Source organism: Anguilla anguilla, chromosome 1, assembly GCF_013347855.1.
Source record: "Anguilla anguilla isolate fAngAng1 chromosome 1, fAngAng1.pri, whole genome shotgun sequence".
Taxonomy (NCBI): Eukaryota; Metazoa; Chordata; class Actinopteri; order Anguilliformes; family Anguillidae; genus Anguilla; species Anguilla anguilla.
In genome coordinates this window covers 31117263-31142953 of record NC_049201.1, presented here as the reverse complement: position 1 = coordinate 31142953, position 25691 = coordinate 31117263, and the positions used below count along the sequence as shown (strand labels likewise).

Here is a 25691-nt window from a genome sequence, read left to right as displayed (position 1 = left end):
TTTAGGGTCAGGTTTGTAGTTATTCCCTATCTTCATACAGCACTTTGATCTCCACTGACAGATACCACTCCAGTGACACTGAAAAAGTCTACATTAGAATCATGCTTTCCAATGAATTCATGGCCAAAGATTATGCTGTGTAGTGGATGCACTTGAAAAGCATGCATTTTGCAAGCTTTTTTTGTAAGTGATATTGGCTGGAGCAAACGCAAAGGAAATTGTACTCCTGTGAGAAATGTTACAGACTGTTTTTTTGTGTTATCCTTGTCATTTTATAGGCCTGCTGTTCCTATATGTGTACCCTTGTGAAATCATTTGCTTTATTTAAATTTAAAGGGTTTAATATAAAATACAAAATGCAGCATAATCCTCAGCACCCAAACCCAGTCCAGCTGATATACTGGACTATCTAACTGCATCTTTCTCTACCATAGAATAACAAACGGAAATAACATTCAATCTTTTAATCATTTTAATTATGAGACTTTATCTATGTGACCCCTTCCCCCATAGTCCCACTAGGACTGTAAATGTAGAATTATGGTGTACATACAATACATTTTAAATATAAGTCACCATATACCATATGCAGGCAGTTCCAGAATTGTTGGCACCTTGATAATGATACACAAAATACCAGAACCTGAAATATATAGTGATTTTCTCACATATTTAAAATGTTGTCTTTAATACTTAAAGGAAATCAAAGAAAGTGACACATTTTTCTGATTATAGATTCCAAACGTAGTTTTCACAGTTACAGGCATCTCTGTGTGTGGTGCAGCCTCCCCTGGCAAGGCTGTAGAGCCTATAATGTTTGATAAGGTTGGAGAACATGTTTGAAGGGATCTTGAACCATTCCTCCTTGTAGAAACTTTTAAGATAATTGATTTTCTTAGGTATGTAGTTATGGACTGCCCTCAACTCAGACCACAGGTTTCTGAGTTTTAAGTCCAAAGACTGCGATTTTGATCATTGATTTTGTTTTTCATCAAATCGTTTCTGTGTTGATTGTTGTTGAGGCTTGTTTGGGGTCATTGTTTTGGAGGAAGAGCCAGATATGGCCAAGTCTCAGCCTTTTAGCAGAGGTAACCAAGTTTTGAGCTAAAATGTATTGGGACTTGGTGGAATTCATTATGCCACTGATCTTAATGAGAGTTCCTGGACCACTGGCAGCAAAATAGTCCCTAAGCATCAATGATCCACTACCATATTTGACGGTAGGTATGAAGTTATTTTCCGTGTATGCACTCTTATGACACTGAAAGTGCCAATGGCCTACATAGTCAAATTTCAATTTTCAATTGATCACATACTTCCAGCATTTGAACTGCTCAGTCATTCCACTGAAGAATTACACATCAAGCACAGCTGAGTTAGGCTGACTGCAGGTCACTGAACCAGAGGACTTACTGGTGCAATATAAGACAAAGACAATTCCACCAAGTAATATGCTCTCACTTGGCAACGCAAGAGTCAATTATTGATAAATTAAGCATGTTGGAACAATAATTTCTAATGCCATTGGTGCATGGGCCAAAGGGTTGGTGTATTCACCCTCTGGTGGTTTTAGTTAAAACGAGGGAATTGCACTGCCAGTCAGTACAAGTGAGTGAGTCAGTCACTATTGATGCTTTGCCCTGTACTGGATGACTTCTTTGGTTCATCCCGTAAGTGACAAGGACTCCTGTATTGAGAAAGCCAAGTTGTCTTGAAAACTGCTTAAAAGTACAATGGAAATGGAACAAAAGGCTCTGCCAGAAGACCCCTCCCTTGGATTCTCTTTACATGCTAAATAGTCTGCACGTAACAAGTGTTTTTCTTAGTGACAGTGGTTCTAGGCATTTAAAAATTGGGCAGCCCTTATCACCAGCAGCTGTTTTGCGCCCCCGTCTACAAAGAGTAGGTTTGTGTTACCTTGGACTCCTCTCGGCTGTCCCTATTCAACTGAGGAATCTCATTGTTGGCTTGGACATCATTCAAGCTGGTGTTTAAGTGCTACGGGGAGGATCTCAGTCCATTAGAGCTGCCTTTTTGTGGGCTTGAGTTAGGGGGCACAACGTCGGGTGCTGACAAGCCAGTTGCGGTGAATAGCAAAGAAGATTCACAGGTTCGGGAAGGAGCCAAGGACCAGGGGTCGAAAGTGTCTTGCTAAAAGCCACTGCTAACTGTGATCATTCTGAAGATGACACCTGCCAGTTTAGTATTTGCTTGCAGCATGTTTGCTCTGAGGATGGCTGTCTCTTCAGCCTATCAAGACAACAAGAATGGTGAGTCTTTCTCAACTCTGAACGGTGTAACTACATCTCACCCTGTGTTGCAGAAAGTGTCCTGCAGCAGGTTATGGTAATTATATTATTTTTTTTATTATGATCTTCAATATAAAAAATATTTTACTTTTTTTCCATCTAAAAAAACACCTCTCTAAAGCAAGGGTTTTTAATTAGAAATTGCTCCATAGAATGAGAAAGGGTCTTGAAATCATGATGTACTCTTAATCTCAAGCTGCATTAGTCGTGCTCTGCAAATTGGTTTTCACAGTGACATGCAAGTTCTTTGAGAGAACCCAGTGTGATTGAATAACTCCTGGCTATTTTTCATTGCTTGGATATTTGTGTATCATAGTGCGTATTTGTTGAAATTCGAAGAAATAGTTGTTTCTGTTCATTAGCTGTGTCAGAGTGCTTATAAGCAAAATAAATTAGATGCATCATGTGGTTTCCAGGGAGACCGTCTGGAATCGGCATTAAAAACAAGACAAAGGAGTGTTGCAGAAGGTAGTGGGAGAAAGGAAGCTAAATGAGACGGATCTCATAATGGATTTTTATTAATTCAATGCATTTTAGTTGCAGCTTTTTTCAAGCTAAAACTGGAACACGTTGTATTCATTGCCGATTGACCTCCACAGAGTTGCTGTAAAATTTGGTTTGATTTGGACTGAATATTGCTGCAGTTGGAAAAAACATTTGCTTGGATGTGATTACAGGACCTTGTAAACAAACAGAAAAAAGTTGTTGGAAATGAATCACATTGGTAAGATACGTGAATGCACATTCTCCCCAGTGGTTTGTGTTCAAGAATGAAAAAATGTATTATCCTTCACCCTTGCCACAGAACTCAATGAAATTGTCATTTGCTCCAATGACCGAATGGAAGTGTTCATCCCCAGTGCCTTTTTTCTCAGCAAAGTCCCCCCGGTTTATGTAAGTAGCTACATTTCTCCAACAAGCAAGTTTTCAGAGCCATGTACTTAGCAATGCCAAGTTCTATCTTATACTGAATGTGTATAAAAGTCCAAATTAATTTTCAAATGTTCAGAGCCCATGACCCAGGAATGAGTGAATGTTTTTTTATGATACAAAGAAACAACTACACTATAACTGTAACTAGTTTGATGCATGTTATGGGTGCATTGTTTAGGTTTACTGGTGTTTCATTTGTTGTGTTTAATTTGTCGTATGCAAAGTATTTTATATACATTATGTTATTTTTGTCATGTATATTCAGCAACACACCTTAACCTTCACCAACTCACAGTTTGGGAATCATTGATGTAACATCTCCTGCCTTAGCATACAAAGTTTTCCTGTGCAATGTGGGCTCATGTCCGCCACCCACCGCCCACCCCCAACCCCCCAATTATCATTTAGTACAAACAGAGGATTATATTTCATAATGTTTCTGTGGTCTTATTCCTTTGTCTTTGTTATGCTGCAGGTCTGGGATTTGCACCTCAATGACCCAGAGTGCCGCGGGGTGGAGATCGACGATGACTATGTTTTCAGCATCAAGACGAATCTGTCCGATTGTGGGACCATCACGGTACTCCAGTGATGTTTTTTGTCACTTCTCATAGAGATGTGCACCCCCTACCGATAGAAAATTGCTCTGAATACACTTTGCTAGGGATGCCTTGTTGATATACGTAAGAAGGGCACTGAGCCAGACCCTGAAATATTTCATGAAAGTTTCTGTGAATAAAGGTCATGTTGTGGTTACAGAAGCAGTCTTTAACCAGAGCCTCACTGAAAGGGACATTAGCGCTGCTATAATGGAGACAAACTACAGTGCTCATCTCTTTTATCTGCGACACACAGTCTACGTGGGGTCATAAATTTAGATGTTTTACAGCTAGCGCTAGGCCATGCTGGAAAACAGGAACTGTTGGGTGAGGGGGCCTTGATCATGGGTCAGGCCATGACAAGACTTTTCCTTTAGAGCCAAGGAAACAAACAGCTGGATGGCACCACAAACACTGCGTGCATTCATTTTGTTTTGAAATCTGTCTGCAAGTCTCATTTAGATGAGTCCTTGGATTTTTAAGATTTAAATTGCAAATCACGTGACGTGATCACGTGCTCATCCGTGTGGAGGCTGCATTTTGTCATTGGCTGAGAATGGGAGTGCCTCGCCTCTTTTTTTTCCCCTCCACCCACTACATTCATCCAACTAAGTGTTCCTTTTCAAAGTGTTGAAGGGGGGCGAAGCGCTCATGGCACTAAATTATCTGGATTTATATGGAAATTATGGCTGTGTTTTCAAGGCTCTTGAATAGGCGGACAATATTTCACTGTCCGACTTTGTAGTATTCTTTATTTTCTCCCTCGGCTCCTCTCATACAGTGGCCATACTGCAGCGAGGGCAATTTTCTCTTTGGCAAGATATAAATCAGTACTCGAAAACCACAAGTATCATTCAAAAGCTCACTTAGAATGCACCGGGCATATCTTGTAAAGTGAGCAAAAGGTTAACGCAGCATTGTGGGGGATTAAATCTCTCCCCTTCCAGCAGTTTTACAAGTCTTTTACATACCAGCCAAGAAACAAGGACTCCTTTGGATTAAGCATTTCTGCAAAAAGAAAGAAAAAGCCATAGTTACCAAACTATTTCTGTGTAACACTATAAACATCTTTCACTGCCGGTTGATGCAAGAACAGAGGAATTGTAGAATAAAGGCCCCAGCATAATAGTAACATAGTGTTATATGTTTACTTTTGAAAATGCATCCATAATTGTAAAAAGAAGTTGAGGTTCCATGTCCTGTTGTATTTTTTGGCACAAGGTCTAGAACTGGAGATGGAGTATAAGCTACTATTGTACTGTACACCTCCGGTATTTCTATTTTAGAAACCAGTGAATTTCCTGTTTGGGAGAAAATCTGTCATTTCATATTTGAAAAAAAAAGATTTGTTCAGTTCCAGATGTTGCACATTTGTCTAATTTCATAAAGAATGTAACTTTAAATGGCAAATGTTTGGGAGTGATATTAATATAGGGAGTTATTGCATTTATTCTGCTTGGGATTAATGAGCAAGCATTGCAAATTTTCCAGTATATGGTAAATAAATGGAATACATTTTAAAATATGATACAAAATATTTCTGAATGCAGGACCACTTCAGTATGTGAAAATGATTTCCATATGTCACAATATATATCTTGCATTGTATGTAAGTTTTCAGTATTCAATTTTTAAGTGTAGACTTTGAGCTTTTTAAATGTTTTTCCCCCTTTTCTCCTAATGTTGAATGGCCAATCACAAAAAAAGTTGAGCTGAGTTGTAAGAAAGCAATTAATGTGCAGCCTGAGCAAGCAACTACAGGAACTTGATTTACCAGCAGGGCTCACTGGTGATCAATGAGACATGGTTGTCATGGCTGAGTGAATCCCTCCCTCCCTGGGCAAAGCTATGGCTAATTATGCATTGCTCTGTGGAGCTGCTGCCACTGTTAGTACTGCCACAGTTTGGATTCTGTACCAGATTACAGGGCGCATCCACTCACCGGAAGAGTGTTTTAAGATTATCTGCCCACCATTACTGTATATAAATTTTATACAGTAATCTATTTTACGATGACTTGCATTTTATCCCCTTTTATAATGGAATTTGGTCTATTAATGCTTATAGACTGACATTATACCACACTGCAGATCTCAGTTTCCTTATTTGGTTTTGCTTAATCATTTGTTGTTTTTGGTTGAATGTGGACAGAACAGATGAATCCACACACTGAGCTAACCAGAGGAGGATGGGCTCTCTCTATTGAGTTTGGTGTCTCCCAAGGTTTCTACTTACATGCCATCCAGACAGTTTTCCCTTGCCACTAATTCCCCTGGTTTGCTTTGCAGTTGTTTAAGTAAGGGAATACAGTGAAAACAAATTATCTGACAAAATATTTATAAAATGCACAAAACAGATATAATTTCTTTGATTGATTTAATTGTAGAAAAAAGACAAAAAGTTACAAAACAGAAAGTCATTTTTAAATAAATGTTTTTTAAATGAAATATATATATATATATATATATATATATATATATATATATATATATAGAGCTTTTTCTGATGACCTGTCTTTGTAGGTGCAGGGCATTTGGGGGCTTTTGGATATACACTAAAACTTAAATAATATCAAAATATCCAAGGAAGTGAACTATCTCTTTAAAGAGACTGTGTTCAGTGTATGAGCAAACAATTTTGTTTTGGTTTTTGTCTTTCTTATGTTTTACCCTTTTAAATATCAAATTCATCTGGTGGAATTGTTTTCTTCCACTTGACACAAAGCCTTATCCCAAAACAGAGGGCTTTGGGGACTGAATCCATTTCCTGATTTAGTCTCACGGTTGTTTCCTTTAACAATTCCTTCAATAACTCACAAGTGCTAATATTCCAGAGGAACCCCGTGGCTTTGAAGGGCTTTTCATGTAACGGATGGTCATAACCTTCACTGGTGTGACTGCTATATGCAACAGCAGTACCTCATTCTTCCTATAGCAGGGACCCTTTTAAGGTAGCCGGAAAGGGGAGGCGGGTTGTGTATTTGCTAAAAGGTAGTAAAATGTCTTGTCAGCCTTTGGGGAGGAATTTATTCTGCTAGGTTGCCCTTTCAGTCCCTGCGGGGGCCGGATGTGATGTGACAGGACAGAACAGGACAGGTCTTCTCTCTTTGTTGAAAACTTTTTTACATCTTAAACACGTCACTGTCTGGTTTATAAACATGTGGCGCAACATGCACATGTTTTATAGCAGCATAAAAAAGCAAAAGCAAAAAAGGAAAAAGCTTAATTAGCCTTAATTAAAAGTATGAAAATATGTAATGTAATGTGGTACATTCTTCATTTCAGACCTTGGATGATAGCCACATCATGTTCATCAACACCATACAAAATAATGATACAGATGTTATCACAAGAAGCTACGTCAACATCACGTTTGTATGCCGGTACCCTATCAACTACATGGTTCAGCAACCCAATGGCGAAAACATGATCAGAGTGGATATCCGGTGAGCCTCTATTGTCGTCACATTCCAGTGAAATTTGGGTATGGTTCAGCAAGACAACCAAACTGAGGGAAAGTGTCTGGTTGGCCACTCCCAAGTGCTTATAATGCAGCCTTGCATGTACTCTAAACACTTTCCCTTGCATAATTTTAAAATAATTTTCTTGTCACAACATGCATTTACCCTTTTTATTTTGTGGTTCAATTAGACATATTCCCTAAATTCTAAATTAAGTAAATTATTAACATTTTTTAGCTGTGCAAAAAAAAAAAAAAACAACCAGCTGCTAGCAAACAAAGTAGTATCTTAACTCAGTGACAGGACAACTGACTCAGTCACTCACTCCAGTGAATGCTGCAGTGATTACAAAATCAAGTAAGTCAGTGTAAAAAATTCATGTTCAGCAGGTTAAAAAAAAGCAATTGAGTATTGTATTTGAAAAATCATTTTTTATGCAGTTGACATATTTTAAAATTCAGTGCTGAAGAAATATTTTGTATTTGATGTATTTAATTTCTTTCTTTAAAGACAAATACCTGAAGGCACTGTCAAATATTAAAAGATTTTTTAAAACACATTAATTAAATGTTTTTCATATAACAAAAAGCTAGAGTTTACAATCCAAAGTTGTAAAAGCTACTATATCAATAAGAGTAAGATTTTTTTCAACCTTTATTTAACCAGGAAAACCATAAGATTAAAAATCTCTTTTTCAAGAGTGTCCTGGCCAAGACAGGCAGCAGCACATATAACATGGTTGCAGATGGACAATATAAAAACAAAATTATAGGCAATAAAGATTATGGAAGACAAGGTTATATTAAAAAAAATTAAAATCACAGTTAAAATTGAAACATGGTGTTCGAAGTGTTACAGTACATTTAACGCTCAGGTAGTTTTGTATTAACTCTCCTGTAACTATGAATGTTTTCAAAATATATAATTTTCAATACTTGTTTTTTTACTCCCTGTGAAGGTGAAAAGAATATGACTGTCTTTCCAAATACTTCCCTGAAATTGATGCTGAAAACACTTTCAGATAAACATGAATATATGTGTTCTTCAATTCAAATACCGTAAATGTGAAAGTACAGTACTCTATTTCAAAAACACTCATAAAAATATTTGAAATACTTTATATGCATTTTTGAAGTCTGCTATCAAGTTTTAGTTTTTTTAAGTGAATAACCAGAGATGGAATTTGCCACTCAGTAAGCTTAGTAAGAGATCTTTGTGTTTCAGGACGATTACCCTTAACACAGAAGATGGGAACTTCTCAGTGGCCATGATGTTGTACAAAGATGAGGAATTTGAGGACAAGTGGACTACCACTCCTTTTTTGATGTTGGAGGACAACATCTATGTGAAAGTTTTCATGGTGAGCCCTGTTAGGTAACTAATAGTAGACTGTCCAAAACAACTGAAAAGTGGTAAGGGCCCTTTTTAACAACACTTTGGCATAGAATGATGTGATTATAAATGGCACCAAGCATTTTCATGTACATTTATACTACATGAACTGATCTTTATTTCCTCAATCTAGAGAGGGAACAGCAAATTTTTCCAAATGATCAAAATAATCTGTGAGTATGGCTACAGTTTTATGCTCGGAATGAGATTTTTATTTTCGGAATGAGAACCTCTTTTTAACCAGGAGGTCCTTTGGCATAAAAATCACTTTTTCAAGGGAGAGCTGACTAAGATAATAGCCATAAAAATACAATATAAAACTATAATGTCAGGAAAACACCACAATAAAACACAGAAAGCACTTCTACCAATTCAATCAATGTAAACCTATAGAACAGTTTCCAGCAGTTCAATTTGCATTACAGTTACATTCTTCATACAGTACCATGAACAAGAAATTTGAAATTATCCAAAGCTACTTGTGCCTCCAACATCAACTCTTTTCTGAGTTCTTCCAAGTACAGTGTGCAAAATAAGTAAAATTTATTTTTCCAATAACTGAATTAAAAAATACACAATTATTGGAGCATAGCTGATGACAGAAATTATTAAAGGAAAGAAGACTGCAGAGAATGTAAGGCAGTTTATCCAGTATTGATTTGAATATAAAACATAATGATGATGTTGCCTATGGACATCCATATTGATTGTTCAGCTAATTCGTTTCTTTATTGTAAATCAAAAGTTTCGTTTAAATGTTACCTTTATTTTACAGGGATGTCCCATTGAGACTCTGGGTCTATTTATAAGGGAGACCTGGCTACAAGGACAGCTCAGTAAATAATATAAGTTTTTTCCACATGTACAGTGTGTAAAAAAGTATTTGCCCCCTTCCTAATTTCCTCTATTATTGCCTATTTGTCATGCTGAATGATTTTAGATCTTTACACAAAATGTAATATTAGACAAACGGAAACTGAGTAAACCCAATACAAGTTATATAAATGATTTAATTTACTTAATGAAAAAAATGATCAAACCCCCATGTGAAAAAGATATTGCCTCCTTTGTCACTCAAACAATTAACAAAATTTAATTGATAATTAGGGTCTGGGACTCCACCAAATGACAGTAAGTGCCATTATCCTCAAATGAAAAACACTTGGAACAGTGCTGATCTTTCCAGGAGTGGCCAGCCTGTCAAACTCTCTCAAAGGGTGCAGCAACAACTCATCCAGTTAGGCACAAAAGATCCCAGAAGAACATCCAAAGAACGGCAAGCCTCTCTAGCCTCAGTGTTCATGACTGCACAATAAGAAAGAGACAAAGCAAAAAGGGATTCATAGGAGAGCAGGACAGCAGAAACCAGTGCTAACCAAGAGAAACATCAATGCTGGTCTCATATTTGCAAAAAAAGAATGTGGATGATCCCCAAGCCTTTTGGGATAATGTTCTATGAGCAGATGCATAAAAAGTAGAAATTTTTGATGACACTGGTCCCATTATGTCTGGTGTTAAGGAAATACAGAATTTCACAGTAAGAACATCATACCAACAGTCAAACATGGTGATGGTAGTGTGATGGTGTGGGGATGTTTTGCTGCCTTGGGACCTGGACAACTTGCCTTCATAGAAGGAACCATGAATTCTGCTCAGACAATACTTAAGGAGAATGTCCAGTCATCTGTCCCTGAGGTGAAGCTGAAATGTAATTGGGTTATGCAGAAAGACAGCTATCCAAAACACAAAAGCAAGTCCAAATCTGAGTGGCTGAAGACAAAAATAAGGTTTTGGTTTGGCCTCATCAATGTTCTGACTTGAACCCAATAGAGATTCTGTAGCAGGTCATGCTTGAAAATAAATTCTGATTTAATAAGTTCTGCAAAAAAGAGAGGGCTAAAATTCCTCCATAGCGACGTGAAAGACTGATATCAAATTATACTAAATGTTCGGTTGGAGCTATTGCTGGTAAAGGTGGTGCAAGCAGTTACTAAGTTTAAGGGGGAAATTACTTTTTCACATGGTGATAACTTTCATTAAATAAATTAAATAATAATGTTTTGTTTACTCGGTTTTTGTCAAATATTACATTTTGTGTAAGGATCTGAAACCATTCAGTGTGGAAACAAGACCAGGTCAAAATCTAGTATATGGCTGGACCTAACACACGTGATCCGGCAGACCAATGGTGTAACTTCATCACTCACTCAGTCACTCAGTCACAGATTTGACACATTTGCTTTTGTAGGGCTGGCCCCACTGTTGCGATCCAGCCAAAAATGCAATAATTGAGGAAATGTGTATTTAAAATGAAACTAAATGTGACTTTGGGAGGTTTTCAAAACATTCATAGCAAGCTTTGGGAAATGGTAGAAATGATTTCAGGATCTTAAAAAACACTTTTGAATTATTTCCCACAGACGTACCCAAGACACCTTTTCAGTTCATTCCATGGTAGATGTACATCTGTTGACTGGGCTATATTCTAAAAGTCCATCATTCTGTGTCAATTAATGGTTGTTAAAGATATATTTTTTTAAAGACTGGAGTAAAACCCAAAAAGTGCGATTGAAGCAAATACACGAAAAGTTGTAAATCTCTTTAGTACTGAAAAGAATACATTTATTAGGCTTAAATCGCACAAAGCGAGGCTAAAAAAAGGCTATCTGCACTTCAGTGTATTTCCTAATCAACTATATTTTTGTAATAGATGGTACTTGGGTGTTTTTGCCCTTACCACTCCTGAATGCATGATGCATTTCCTCTTCTAGGCTAGATGGATTGGTCTTGAAACGCATTGTGGTGTCAGCACATATATTGCAGTGCAGATAGCCTTTTTGCTCCTGTGGCTATTTATTCGCTTTGTGCGGTTGAAGCCTAATAAATTTATTCTTTTCAGTACTCAAGAGGTTCCCAATGTTTTGTGTATTAATTAATGGTTGTTGCCATGTGTTCCACTGTTTCCCTAGATACCAGCTCATCTTGTGTTGCGCCTGGAACGTTGCTGGGCCACTCCCAACAATGACCCCTACAGCAGTGTCCAGTACAACTTCATCAGAGACAGGTCTGTATAATGCATCTGATCACTCCTGCTGAGGGCTGATACCATGTGGGCACTGTTCCGATGGGACGTTTCCCTGCGCCTTGTGTGTGCGCGTAATGCACTGTGGGACGTATTACATTACTCATGGATGAGTTTCATGAAAATAAATGACAATGATGCAAGTACAGGCATATGGTGCATTATGAGTAGCATTCACAAAATATATGACTGATGGTAGACATGGTGACATCAGTGCGTGCATATATATATATATATATATATATATATATATATATTTATTTTATTTTATTTTATTTTTTCTTTTGGTAGTGTAGAGATGTAACAATGTGATAAATTGGCAGTGAATTATTAACTATTATAATATGTTTGTTGATCTTCTTTTCCTCGTTCCTTTGTTTAGTGGCTCATGTCGTTCACGCCACACTATCGCTTTATAATGAACTCACTGTGTCTTCAGTGGTAACTGACCCTCTCTGGTGAAAGAAGAAACCAAAAACTTACCTTAAATTGATCATTGGTCTTGACCTGTTTTCAGTCATTCTCGATTAACAACACAGCACGTAATCACAAAATACTCAATGACATTAGATATAGCCAATTCTCCTCAATTATGTAATAAGTAATAAAATTTGCTTTATTTTCATCGCAAATAAATTTGTATTCATATACTCTTCATTCCTGCATTGACACTTGGGGAGAATATTCATGGCAAAGATCTGCAACGTGCAGATTTTGTAGGCTCATTTAAACAAGGGCAGATTTTGTTAGATAGCCTTTATTGCAGGTTGTGCTGAAAGGGGCCAGAAATTGCCTGTGTGTCACAATATGGGTTTAATCTGGGCTTGCATATACACATATGCATGCACACATGCTTACACAGAAACGTGGTGTTAAAATGCAATTTCATCCTAGACTCACAGTCAGTGACACAGTGACCTCGTGACTTCTGCCACTTGACCCAAAAGCAGCAGCAGTACACATTTCAACCCCACAGCTGCAAATGCCCTTGACAACCAGCACAGTATTTCATTCTCGTAGCAACAGCTTTACTAAGAATACCAGGATTTCTGTTTACAGTGTCCCTGAGTCCAAAAGGCCTGGGAAGGGGGCTAGGCTGACTTTTCCTCTCCATTACAGCTGTTTATTGTTCCTGTGGGATTTTATGTTTTTATAGATAAATACGTATATGACTGCAGACTGCCTTTGCATCCCTACTATGCTGGAGTTTAATGTAGGCTTTTCTTTTTCATTTATTCTTAATACAAATTTTTTTTTTAATGTGGAAAAATATTGCTGCAAGAATCCAAATTGCCAAGAGAGTCATGAAAAATAGATTCATTAAAATTAGAAAATATGTTAGAAAGGAAAATAAAACTTTAACTTTTGTTTCACAATTTAAAAGAGAGGAAAATTAAGTGCGATTTAAAGATCATGTGAAATGAATAGAATTTTCAATAGTTAAATTCTCCAGAAAAAATCTGGAGAAAAAGATACCAAGTACTATGAAGTAAAGCCTTTAGTATTCAGTTCAGATTTTGTACAAGTTATTTTATTGTAAAAAGTGACAAAGTTCTCATCATACCTTTAGTGTTGGTCTTTATTTAAAAATGATCCATTAGACTTTCTGTATGTGCTAGGGAACTGGACTCAAAGGTTGTAGGTTTGATTCTCAGGTGCATCACTTCTGGTGTACTATTGCAAAAGGTACTAAACCTGAATTTCTCCTGGCCCATGTCCAGCTGTGTAAATGGATGGTTCTGTATGGAAAATATAAGCTGTCTTCGTTTTTCTGGATTAAACTGTTAAATGCTTGGGTGTAACGCATGTTTATAAATGTAAACTTATTAATTCTCAAATTTTAACTCTTATTATACAATTTTGTGGACTGAACACTGTTTTGTAGAATGTTGTTCAGAATTAATTTATCTATAAATACATGGTGAGTGAGTGCAATACTTTAGTTTGTCTTTGAACTTCAACACCCTCAGAAGCAGAATTTCAGATTGACTGTTGAGCATGTTCGATTTCTATAGTTTCTTTGAAGCTAATGTCCTTATTCAGGAGGAGCTATATGTTTTTCCACATTACTTAAATAGCATGTGTATGTAAACCATTCACCTTAACAGCAGTAGCTGTACTGGTCTCAAACACAGTTATTCAACTTTTTCCACACTGTTCCCGGGTCATTATGTGTTTGCGGTAAATACATTTGAAAATTCTCAGTTGGGTTTTGGCTGGTAAATGCCAATGTTCCCCACACTATTTCAATCCACACTGCACCTGGATGTCCTCCAGGCAGGTAGTCTGTCACTGACTACTAAAAGTGCATATGTTATGGGCTCTAAAAGCCTGCTCAGTGCTGGAATAGCACCAACATGCAAAATGTTTTTCTACGGCCAACAGCGAGACTGATGTGACTGCTTTGGGCAGTGTGTGAACTTTTGAAGTAGGGCATCCAACTCTGTCAGTGTCAGACAAGGCACTATGAGGTCCTCTGGTGATGTCACAGTTATACCAAATGTGAACTCCACATGGCAGTGCCCCCTTGAAGGACTGCATGTCTCTCCTCTTGAGCAGGGTAGAGGTATGGCAAAACCCAGATGAATAGTTCCCAAGGATGCAACACTCAGCTGAGATTTAGAGTTTACCCTTAATTGCCACTGAAGGGGCCGACCAGTAGCCATAGCTTGGATGAATTCCATGACAGCAAGGGAGGGAGAGAGAGCTTTTTCTTGAATATGTTTATGTGTTGGCAGTAAAACTGTATGCTGCCGATAGGGCAAATGGGACTTGGAAATTGCCAATGAACTAACTGAATAGCCTCTTTGTCAAGCCCCATCTCAAATGATTATCTAATTTCCACCACCTTTTAATCAAAGCTGATAAAGTATTTGCCACTAATTGAGCACAGAAAATGATTGACAGCGATGTTTACAAACGACGATGTTAAATTCAGTTAGATTACTGTGGACATGCTGCAGTATTTTTAAATGTTGTTTAAATGCATGATAGGTTTTGTTAGAAGCAGAGGGAAATTCCCACAATAAAAATTAGAGCAGTTATATAACATTCAACTTGCAATAAAAAGCAAAATAAATAAATAAATTCATGATTTAACTAACTAATCATGGTCTTCAATCAAGACCTTAAGTAGAATTCTTTGTCTTAGTGCTGGGCTAAAACAAAAACCTGCACATACATCAGCCCTTATTAAGATTGGACGCCCCTTTATGTGGATGCATTTTTCTTTCTTCCTCACCTATTTAGGGGGTTTAACATTTAAGGCTTTATAACCTCAGATGTGAGCATTACATAAGCTTGGAAAATGACTTACATGAAGCAAGACACTTTTACCATTACCATTTACAGGACTAACTCTGATTAGTTTTATATGAATAATTTGGGTAGAAATAAAGTGCTACAAATGCAATCATCTTGGCGCAAATGCAAAAGTGAAGTTGTTCTTTTTTAGTTTGTAATGAAATACTGAGATCTCATGTATAAAACAGATGAAACTATACATGTCCTGGATCACAAACTCCTTGACCACAAATGTGCAAAATCTGAGGGCGATTATTTATATTTTCTTAAATTATTCTTACTTTTGTTCTTAAAAATGTTCCTACGAAAAAACAATAAGAGATTCATGACACGTGCAGAACTTTGTTTTTGTGCATATCCCAGGTGTATGAGATAGTTAATGTTGGCTGTTTGTACATTTTATGCGCAATCCTGTTTATGTGATTTGCATTAGGAAACAGCCATGAACTAATACAGAAAAGAAAACAGTGATGCATGCCGAAATGTTCTTGGAAATGTTCTTACATGCAGTTTACGATCAAATGTGATCATACACATGTTTCGTGAATGAGCGTCGCTGTTCACAAATTGACAGATAAGTAACATGTTTGAAGAGAATGTCAGAGGTTGGAGTCAACTTATACAGTTACTGTTGTCTTCTTTCCTCTCAAACATTTATTCTTTATTCTTTTTTGTAAAACTGAAATGATACAGAAAATAGCACCAATTACATAATGCTATGAGTGACATCATGTTCACAGACAGAACAAAATGCAAGATACAAAGCTATAATGTACAAATATTACCATTAAATGAATGCACATAGCCTGTACATACTTGTAAATAGCATGTAAATATGTATATAGACAGTACTAGGATTTGTTTTGGAAGCAGCTTCAATCCTAGCATTAATACAACATGGGTTAATACCAATGAATAGCGGCAAAGCTACCACATAGCTGGCTATTACAATAGGAAAACACAGTAGCTGCTTGTTAGTCCGATTACCGATTTGTCGCATAAAAGTGAAACTAAATTCTAGAAAGTCTAAATGTAACATTATGAAATACACAACGTGAAAAGAAATCTGTTCCTGATCTGAAATGACCTGAAATGACCATGTCATGTGAATAAAACAACCAATGGGAACACATGCTTGAATTGTATTAATTACGTCCAATGTCCCCTAGAGTAGAGAATAGAATTTAAAATAAATGTAAAGTTCTTATAGAACATGACAGTGATATGTGGAATTGCTAAAGATCTACAAAGCAAAAAGTAAGCAGTGTACCCTGGTATCCCTTAGTGTCTCCAAATCTATCCAAAATATCTCATTTGTGCATTGATGCAAATGATAACATAATCAAATATTTCACAACAAAATGAAAACATGAAACTCACTTTTGCATAATTTTAAATAAGTGGGAATTACTATCTTTTCATCAGTATAGGGGTCTGAGATATCTAGGTGTCCAAAGACCTATCCAAAACTGCTCCAGAAACTAATAAAATCCTTTTTGTCCATTATAATGAAACTTTGATATCACATGGAAACATAATGCAAAACTATTGTGACACACTGGAGTACACATACCTAAATATATAATCATTCACACTTGTATGTTTTTCTGTACTCTACAGTATGTATTATTTTGTTGCATGGGGATGGGACAACATGTTAATATTATGGTTACTCCAAGGGAAATTTCATGTTCATCTAGCACACAGTAAATTTGAATTAGTATTTTCCATGACATATCCATTCCATACTAACAGCTAGGGCTGATAGTCAGCCCCAATACAAATGTTCTGAGCATTATTAGCGAAGGCTACAGTTGTCTCTTACGATCAATGCGAATATAACAATATCAAAAATATGACACAACATAAATAATTGAAATGCTACAAGAGTAATACATACATGTCCATATATATCCTAGCTAGACTACATGCTTCCTGTTCTTATGACCCACCCCCTAGAGAATTTTCTTTAGCCATGCTGATGAGTTGGCAAAATCTTCCAAAAACCGAAGGAAAAAACAATTACGCTTCAATGAGCGCTTGTATATTACTGCATAATGTTATGGCTGAATGTACAACGCTGTGCTAAAGCAACCACTCACGCAGATACACAGGGCTCTCACACTTTGTAACATAATTAAGATAAAATATGCCATACCATTGGAAAGCTTGTACTGTCCTCTATGCAATCAATTCAGAACAAACTGAAGGAAATTACACCAGCGTAAGTGGGGTTTTGTGTGTGGCTGTTGTAAATACCTTCCCCCGCGTTCTATTTCTCAAACTGATTTTTCAATAAATTACCACTGAATCTTGAAAGGGACATCTTTACGTGTAAAATCAATGGCAGGATTGTATATTTATTCCATATTTAGTTGTAGATATTGATATCAGAATGATATGGTATAATTCTGCAAAGTTCCTCTTGTTTACTTTGCTAATCAGTGAGTAATGTTTTTCACCACTGTATTGGCTGTAACATTCAGAGTATTGTTGGCTTTGTCTTGTTGCTATGATGGAATACGTATTTCTGGTAGTGAAAGAATATTTTTATAAACTCCTACATGGATGCTATTGTTTAGTGCGTCATGCTTGGGGAGTGTAGTTGTAGATGAGACTGCAGGTGCTTGTTAAATGGATGACCTATGGGACAATTGCGACACTCTGTATTTAGTACCGTTGTAGTGTATCGTGTACCAATAAAGCTAAAGCACAGAGTTTGTTGTTTCCACTCATAGTTTGGTTGCAGCAGCAATTAATGTCTGAGTTGAGCAGTCTCGGCATGCCCGCGTGCCGTCCCCTAGGGGGCTTGCGTGGAGGGGTTAAGATGAGCGACCAATTCAAACCCATGAAACCAGGTAAACTGAGTTAACTGTGTAATTAACTGCTTTAACTGATCAAACGCTGTACTACTCAAGTTCACAGTAACCACGAAAGCCAGCAGACCCCGTGGCTCTCCAGGACTGGCAGGGAGAACCACTGGCTCAAATATCTGCTTTTCATAGCATTTAAACTTCCATCCATGTTCACTTCTGACTCTCCCCATATTAGATCAACTAAGTGTTTAGAAATGTCTCAATTAGAAACTCAATTGTATGAATAGTCACTTAACTGAGCCATAAGTGTGTCTATGGGAACCCCTTGAGGACAACCATTGAAATACAAGTTCAAATCCTTGCAGGTCACATGGTGAACAAACGGGTGGCTCTACCTATGATAAATTGCCAAATACCAATAAAATAAAATTTTAAATTAGAAAAATTGAGAGAGAAATGTGGAAATAAGATTCCAAGTACAGTGCCTTGCAAAAGTGTTCGGACCCCATGAAAGAACATGAACATGATGCTTGCATAAGCAAACATATTGCACATGATACTATATGGTAGAGCCACCTTCTGTTGCAATAACATATTTCAGTCTTTTGAGATAAGTTTCTACCAGCTTTGCACACTGTTTGAAAGTTATTGCTGTGGATCCTTCATTGTAGATTGCTCCAGGTTGTTCAGGTTGGTTGGATGATGGATGGCAGCTGTCAAATGATGGCACAGATTCTCAATTGGATTGAGATCTGGACTTGGCCACTGTAGAACATTTACCTTTTTGGGATCATTGTCCTGATGAAAGGTGAACTTTCTCCCAAGCTTTAGTTTTTAGAAGGTTCTCTTGCAGTGTTTTTGTTCTATTCCTCTTTTAATTTTAACAAGATGCCACATTCATGCTTATGACAAGCATCCCCACAAGATGAGCCCCACAGAACGATACGACCACCCAGACTTCACTGTAGTGGTTGTTTTTTGAGACATGGCTGAAAACTCAATCTTGGTTTTATCTGACCATAAAAACCTTTCCCACACCCTTTGAGATTGGATCTTTTTGAATAGTGCCTTCTTTCCTACCACCCTCCCAAACAGGCCATTTTTATGCAGAGCTCTTGATACTGATGACGGTGCACCTTTACCCTACTGTCAGCCAGTTAACTCTTTAAAAGTGATTGTTGCCCTCTCTGTGGCCTCTCTCAAAAGCTCCTTCTTGCTTGGACACTGATTTTTGAGGGATAGGCTTTTCTAGACAGTGCCTGGCTGTTGTGATACAGCTTCTGCTCCCTACAATTTTCAGCGGCGCTCACTGGGATATGCAAACACATGGATTTTATTTAGTACCTTTTTCCAAATCCACCTGTTTTACTCTTATCTCTTTAGTCTTCATTTTAAAAAGTTTTCCTTCAGATTTGCAGTGTGGCTAATGATCCTTAAAGAGACAGGGTTGTTTATCCAGAAAATTTGACAGTTACTTTAAAATGTGACAGTTACTTTAATGGGTCACAGGTAGAGAGCAATAGTAAGGCTATGGTGTCCTAATTAAGGCAATTTTTCTGTGTAAACTTGAGGTTTTAAGAGCACAGCCTTTCCCCTTACATACAGTAAACACAATGCCACCTTAAAATAATGAATTTTAAATGTCAGTGTTAAATGTAAATGTTTGTAAATTATACACAGAATGAAATTTCAGTGAATCATTTGTAATTCAGTAAAAACTGAGAACTGGTTAATGGTCTGAATACTTTTACAAGGCACTGTAAGTTCAAATAAGGGTCATATTTCTGGGAATGTTGGTAATCATTTGGATTTCAAGAAAATACTATGGTAACACAATTTTGTTTTTTGCTGATTTGAAACAAATTGACCAAAAGGCAGAGGGCATAATAAAAAATACTCAAATACTTTTCCTAAGAAGATCTGGATTGTAATATTTAATACATAAATACAGGGGGGTGACAAATTAAAGGAAAAACCTGAATAAATCAGGGGAGAACCATGAGGAATTCAGATGCTTCCATACAGGTGTACCGCATGATACAATTAAGCAATTAACAGGCTATCATGCTCTGTGGCATGTGTAAAAATACTGAGCAGGCCCAGCTGACCTCAATTTTGTATCAAGATGGCAAGAAAAAAAGATCTAAGTAACTTTGAAAGAGGGCTCATTATTGGGGCACGGATGGCAGGAGTCACAAAGCCTGCTCAACTGGATAGTGTTTCATTACATTACATTGCATTACATTACATTTATGACATAGAAAAGTGCCTATCAAGGTCATTGGAACAGCTACAAATCAGGTTCGATAAGGTACAATACATCATCATTTGGTACAGTTATTCATAGCCACGAACACAAAGTACAGTTCACACAGTGAACATTATTCTGACCTAACCTATGCTATGTCAAACTAGGGGGCAGTACAAGCTACAACATCAGGACGATAATGCAAAGTAAAATAAGTGCTGGAATGGAGGTACATGTAACATGAGTGGCATGAAAGAGGGGAATTAAGTGAAATGATCCGCAGAGTGGTGGCAGTTAGTTATAGTCCAGGTATAGTCTGAAGTGATGCGTCTTCAGACCACGGCGGAAGATGGGTATGAGGCTGTGGTTCGAAGAGGGACGGGGAGTTTGTTCCACCACTTGGGAGCTAGGGTGGCGAAGCTCTGTGATAGGGATGAGCGAGAACCCTTTACCTGGATGGGAGGAGGTGCAAGATGCCCTGCTGCTGCAGAGCGGAATGGTCGAGCAGGCGTATAGAATTGAATCATGTCCTGTAAGTAGACTGGGACCGCCCTGTTAGCTGCAGTGTAGGTGAGGGTCAGGACATTGAACCTGACCCTGGCAGCGACCGGTGGCCAGTGGAGTGACCTCAGGAGAGGAGTGACGTGGGAGAATTTGGGAAGGTTGAAGACGAGTCGGGCAGCGGCATTTGGAATCATCTGTAGTGGCTGTATTTTTTTAAATATTTTTTTTACTATTATAATTAAATGATTTCTCAATATGGAAGTGAACTGGGAGATCAGACTTATAAGATATTTTTCCGTGAGTTTTAATGAACTCTGCTGCAGGTGAATCCCTGCATGCATAATGTGTCTTAGAATTTCTGAGAACATTTTGAATTATGTTTTGAATGGATTTTTACATTTTAAAATTCATTACCATATGTATTAATGCACATAGCATGCACATTGTCATTCAAATTCAATATCTGCATTGTTTTCTAGTCTTTTTCTTAGATTTTTGCTACATTTAAGTACATTTGCTTTTCATGCTTTTTTTCTAACAAATCAGTTTAGTAATGTTTGTGACAATGTGTTTGTGTCAGCACAAATATTTTCATGCCAGTAAAGTCACTGGACATTAATTCAGTATATAGTCAATAGAGCGTAAGTAGTCAGTATGGGAAAGAGATATTGAGAGAAGCAAAGAGACAGACCAGGGCTGAATGATGAAAATGCTTGACTGTGTTCTCCTCTTCACAGCTGTCCAGTCACAATGAATGAGCAAACGCTGTTTGTGCTCAGCAATGGTCAGGGTCCAGAGGCCATGTTCCAGATACAAATGTTCAAGTTTGTGGGCAATGCCTACAAAGATGTCTTTCTACACTGCAACGTCCAGATCTGTCACAGCACAGCAGGGGTCTGCCAGCCTGTGAGTGCCCTCTCTTTCCACAGCCCACTTGCTTAATCTCACTAGCTCACTACCGATAAACAATGGCATGGATTCAGTCAACATTCATTCTCAATTTTGACTTAAAATCAAATGCAAGTGTAACTGTTTTTCTTCATAAACAGTTTGGTGAGGTAATTTAGTGATCACTGTACTTGCCACCTTGTGCATGTATGGACACAAAGCTTGCGTTTGAGTCAAAGCACAAATGTTCATTTAATCTGGGACAATGTTTTAGTTTTGGGTAATTTCAATAAACTTGGTAGATTCTGTTTTTTTTTTCTACTGAAGACAAAGTATAATTTTGCATCTCATTTTGATCAGGGTCCAGTTTTAGGCTTTTTTTTGTCGTCTCTCTGATACATTTTTAAGTTATTTGCTCTCAGGAAAAAGTCAGTTTCTCAACATCATACAGTGCTTTCAAAAAATATATCATGTCTTCTTCAACCATGCTCTTTCTCTGGAACATTACCCATCATGTACCAGAACTGCTCTGGGGAGGACGGGGTGGTCCGAACAAGGAGAGACATCACACAGTCTCATACTGTGTCCTATGGACCCATTAGAAGATTGATGGTCACCAGTGACAAACCATCCCTGAGTGAGTTTCCCCATACATTATTCCAGGGATTAGGAGTGAATGTTTCGATCTGAGCAAAAGCAGTATAACAACATTTATGTTCCAGCGCTCAGCCCACATAAATGAATGGTATAACAGTTAAATAACTAAACATGAAAATCTGTTCATAACGTTCTCATGATGATGTCACATTGGCATTTAAACAAGGAAAGTGCAACAAAACTGTGAGTGTTGTCATAGCAACAGTAAACAAGCCCAAAATTCAGAGCAACTTCTTATTATTACTGCTATGCCTTACTGAAAGTTGCTTTCTGTGGAGACAGCAGGCCTAAAGATGGCACATTGCTGAGCATTTTAGTCCTCTCTATCAACCCATGTTAGTCGTTTGGTAATTTTTCTTGATTCCATAGATGAGTTTCACGGGGCAACATAGCTCAGGAGGTAAGACCGATTGACTGGCAGTCGGAGGGTCGCCGGTTCAAACCCCGCCCTGGGCGTGTCGAAGTGTCCTTGAGCAAGACACCTAACCCCTAACTGCTCTGGCGAATGAGAGGCATCAATTGTAAAGCGCTTTGGATAAAAGCGCTATATAAATGCAGTCCATTTACGTTTACACACAATGGAAAGTGCGAGCACAGCTAGGGGCAGAAACGATAGAAACACAATTAACTCTGGCGTTCAAACATCTGCCTCTTCTCAGTACTCATACTGCATAATTTTATCAACATTACAACTGTCGGTGCAATAAAATATTTTAGTATAACTTTTGTTAATGGTAACGTTTGGCCAGATTTTTTTTTTTTGTGTTAAGTAGCCCAGGCTCAGAGGCTACATAGCCTGCCTAGGCGACTTAACATAAAACAATTGGTGGAGCGCTTGACAATGAGTGTGTCAGTAAATTGGCTGTGTGGAACAATGTGTTGATAACTTAAATTCTATCGTTTACCACGTAGCCTACTTTTAAGTTTGGCTAGAACAGAAAAGGCAGAAGCGCCAGCCTTTTCTTATGTTAAGTTTCTTCTTATCCATATTATTTCTTTTATCCAAGTGTTCACTGATGGAAACATGCCTTTTCGGGAAGTATGTCGGCCAACTCTTAGCTAGTGAGCTTTGCTTTTTTTTTTAGATTACACAAAATTCAGTGGTGGTAAGTAACAAAGTACATGTACTTTGTGACTGTACTTAAGTAAGATATTGGAAACTTTGCACTTTTGCTGAGTATAAACATAACTGGCATCTTTCTACTCCACTACAATTTATAAAGAAATTATGTACTTTTTTCAGTAGAAGGCCATTTTATATTCATTCATATTATTAATTATAATTAATATTAATTATATTTTATCATATATGTTATATAATATTATGTGAACATAAACTCACTCATTGTCCTCATATGAGGACAATTTGCTTTCCAAAAAAATATTTCCTGCTGTAGTTTCCATAGTTTCCATCAGGCGCTACTAGTTACAAATAGCAAGGAATAAATGCACACAAAAACATGTTCTGGGTCTCAAGAGGTTAAATGGCTTGTGAAGAAGTTGGTTTATTTATTTATTTATTCCCTTGTTGTCTTATATATTTCAATTTATCGTAAAACTATTTGAGCTATTTTGATCTATATCAAGTCTCTTAGTCTGGCATTCAGAAACCATTATGCAGTAATATGTCTTTACTGTTTTTGGGTCTTGTCCTCCTCCTTCCCTTAGATTCAGGTGGTCTGCCTCCCGTGGAGACGTTTGTCCTGGGTGGGCTGCTACTGGTCCTGCTGCTGGTCACAGGCGTGTTTGGGAGGCTATGGCTGCGCACAAGGAGATCCTACCCCACACACGAAGCCCAGCTGACTCTGTCCAATATCCACCACCTCTCAGAGGTGGCCTCCTGAGCCTGATGGAGTCATAACACCCAACACATACACACAGACACACACTTACATATGTACACATGAACATGTACACGCATACACACGCACTGACACAAACACATGTGCGAACATACAAATGTGCAGGCACGCATGCATACACATGCACACTCACACACAGAATGTATAACACACTTTCTTGCTCTCTCTGCTCCAAATGGGATCACATTATTTTCTATACTGGTGTACTGTTCTGTATCTCAGTTTCAGTAGCATGATTTGTTTTAATCCATCAAATCACCATTGTGGATTGTGTGCATGGATGTGTTATCATACAGTGCAGAGGTTTGAAGACAGGGGCTCTTATGAGGTTTGTTTCTAAGTATGTATTATACTACTCTGTTTGTGTTATGTTTTGTATTTGTACTGATATTTCCTGATACTCTGTGTTTCTTTTTTATTTTTATATGAAATTAAAAAGTGAAGTTCCTATATTGCTTTCTTCCTCAGTCACCAGTGTTTTACTGACTCTTTTATTAGAATACTTAAAAACAGTGTGGTGTGTACAGTTTGAGACTAATTTCCTGCAATATAAGCAAGTTATAGACAGAATTATAAGACAGTGTTATAAATAATTGACTCCAGTTTGAGCCCCATAAAAGATCATGGTGCAGTAACTGCCCCATGGTTTATTAGCAAAACATACTATCCCTGGAGGTTGGATATATTTACATTAGTGTAAACCAAATCAGATTATGACCCTGAGAAGTGAGGGTATTAAAAAAGTGACAGATCACCTCTAGACCCTCCATTAAGACACACTGGTATATTACATTTACTGATGGCACTTTTGATGTATAATTCCATTCTCATTCGCTATTTGCTACTTCCAATATCTTGGAATCTTCCGACAGTGTTAGCACCTCTGCTCCATACTGCACCATCCCAACGGTACATACACATTCCACTATTTTGTTTTTCCCTGCACAAAAATGATATTATACTATTGTGTAAAAGGAGGTTATCTGTGTTGTCAAGGTCTACCAGAAACGTTTTCCTTCTGCATCCTAGAAGACTAACCCAAACATAAAAGGAAACTACTGACAAGCTGTACCAATGGCCTAAGTTAGAAAAGTATTGTAATTTTTACAAAGTTTTTTGGGCCCCAGTTAGGCAATATTAAGTATTCAGCTAATCAGCTGATGGACCCAAATGAGCCACATTTTCAGTCTAGTAATTGTGGGGGATCATCAATGTCCATCAATTGATTGCAGGGGCAGTTCACCAAAAAAACTAAATAAAAGCTATATTTCCACTTACCTGGAGTACTATCCATCAAGATAGTTTCGCTGATATTTGACACGTTTTCAAGATATCCATTGCAGCTCACCCTGATTCAACGGTAAGTTTTACAATGGTAAGGTACCTGAAAAGCTACATTCACTTTGCTATTTATAGATGCTAGTTTAGTTGGCCAAATCCGGTCCAAGTAATTGATAGGATAAATTTACTGGTAGTTTATGCTTAATTTGCATGTCAATTACTCCCTGGTCCACTGTCAGTTCCGATGGGTATTGGGTACTGTTGAGTCTCTAAAAGCAGGTGTCACTAGCAAGCTAGCTAACATTAAACTTATTGGATTTGTTCAACTCAGACTGGACTCAGACAAAACAAAAAAAA

General features: G+C 37.6%; 1 protein-coding gene across 1 annotated transcript; it reads left to right on the top strand.

Moving 5' to 3' along the window:
• The first annotated feature begins 1659 nt into the window (after positions 1-1659).
• Positions 1660-24483, top strand: si:dkeyp-110a12.4 (uromodulin). Its single transcript, XM_035379395.1, has 9 exons — positions 1660-2270; positions 3115-3203; positions 3718-3822; positions 7126-7286; positions 8526-8661; positions 11663-11757; positions 21384-21552; positions 22057-22171; positions 23860-24483. The coding sequence occupies exons 1-9, from the start codon at positions 2186-2188 to the stop codon at positions 24033-24035; spliced, it is 1131 nt and encodes a 376-aa protein (XP_035235286.1). The 5' UTR covers positions 1660-2185; the 3' UTR covers positions 24036-24483.
• Positions 24484-25691: the final 1208 nt, after the last annotated feature.

What these genes read in the sequence shown, in the direction of transcription:
- si:dkeyp-110a12.4 (XM_035379395.1), top strand. Translation starts at nt 2,186, where the DNA reads ATGACACCTGCCAGTTTAGTATTTGCTTGCAGCATGTTTGCTCTGAGG. An exon ending in GCAAAGTCCCCCCGGTTTAT is followed by an intron (nt 3,204 to 3,717) that starts GTAAGTAGCTAC and finishes GTTATGCTGCAG; the next exon opens with GTCTGGGATTTGCACCTCAA. An exon ending in TACAACTTCATCAGAGACAG is followed by an intron (nt 11,758 to 21,383) that starts GTCTGTATAATG and finishes TCCTCTTCACAG; the next exon opens with CTGTCCAGTCACAATGAATG.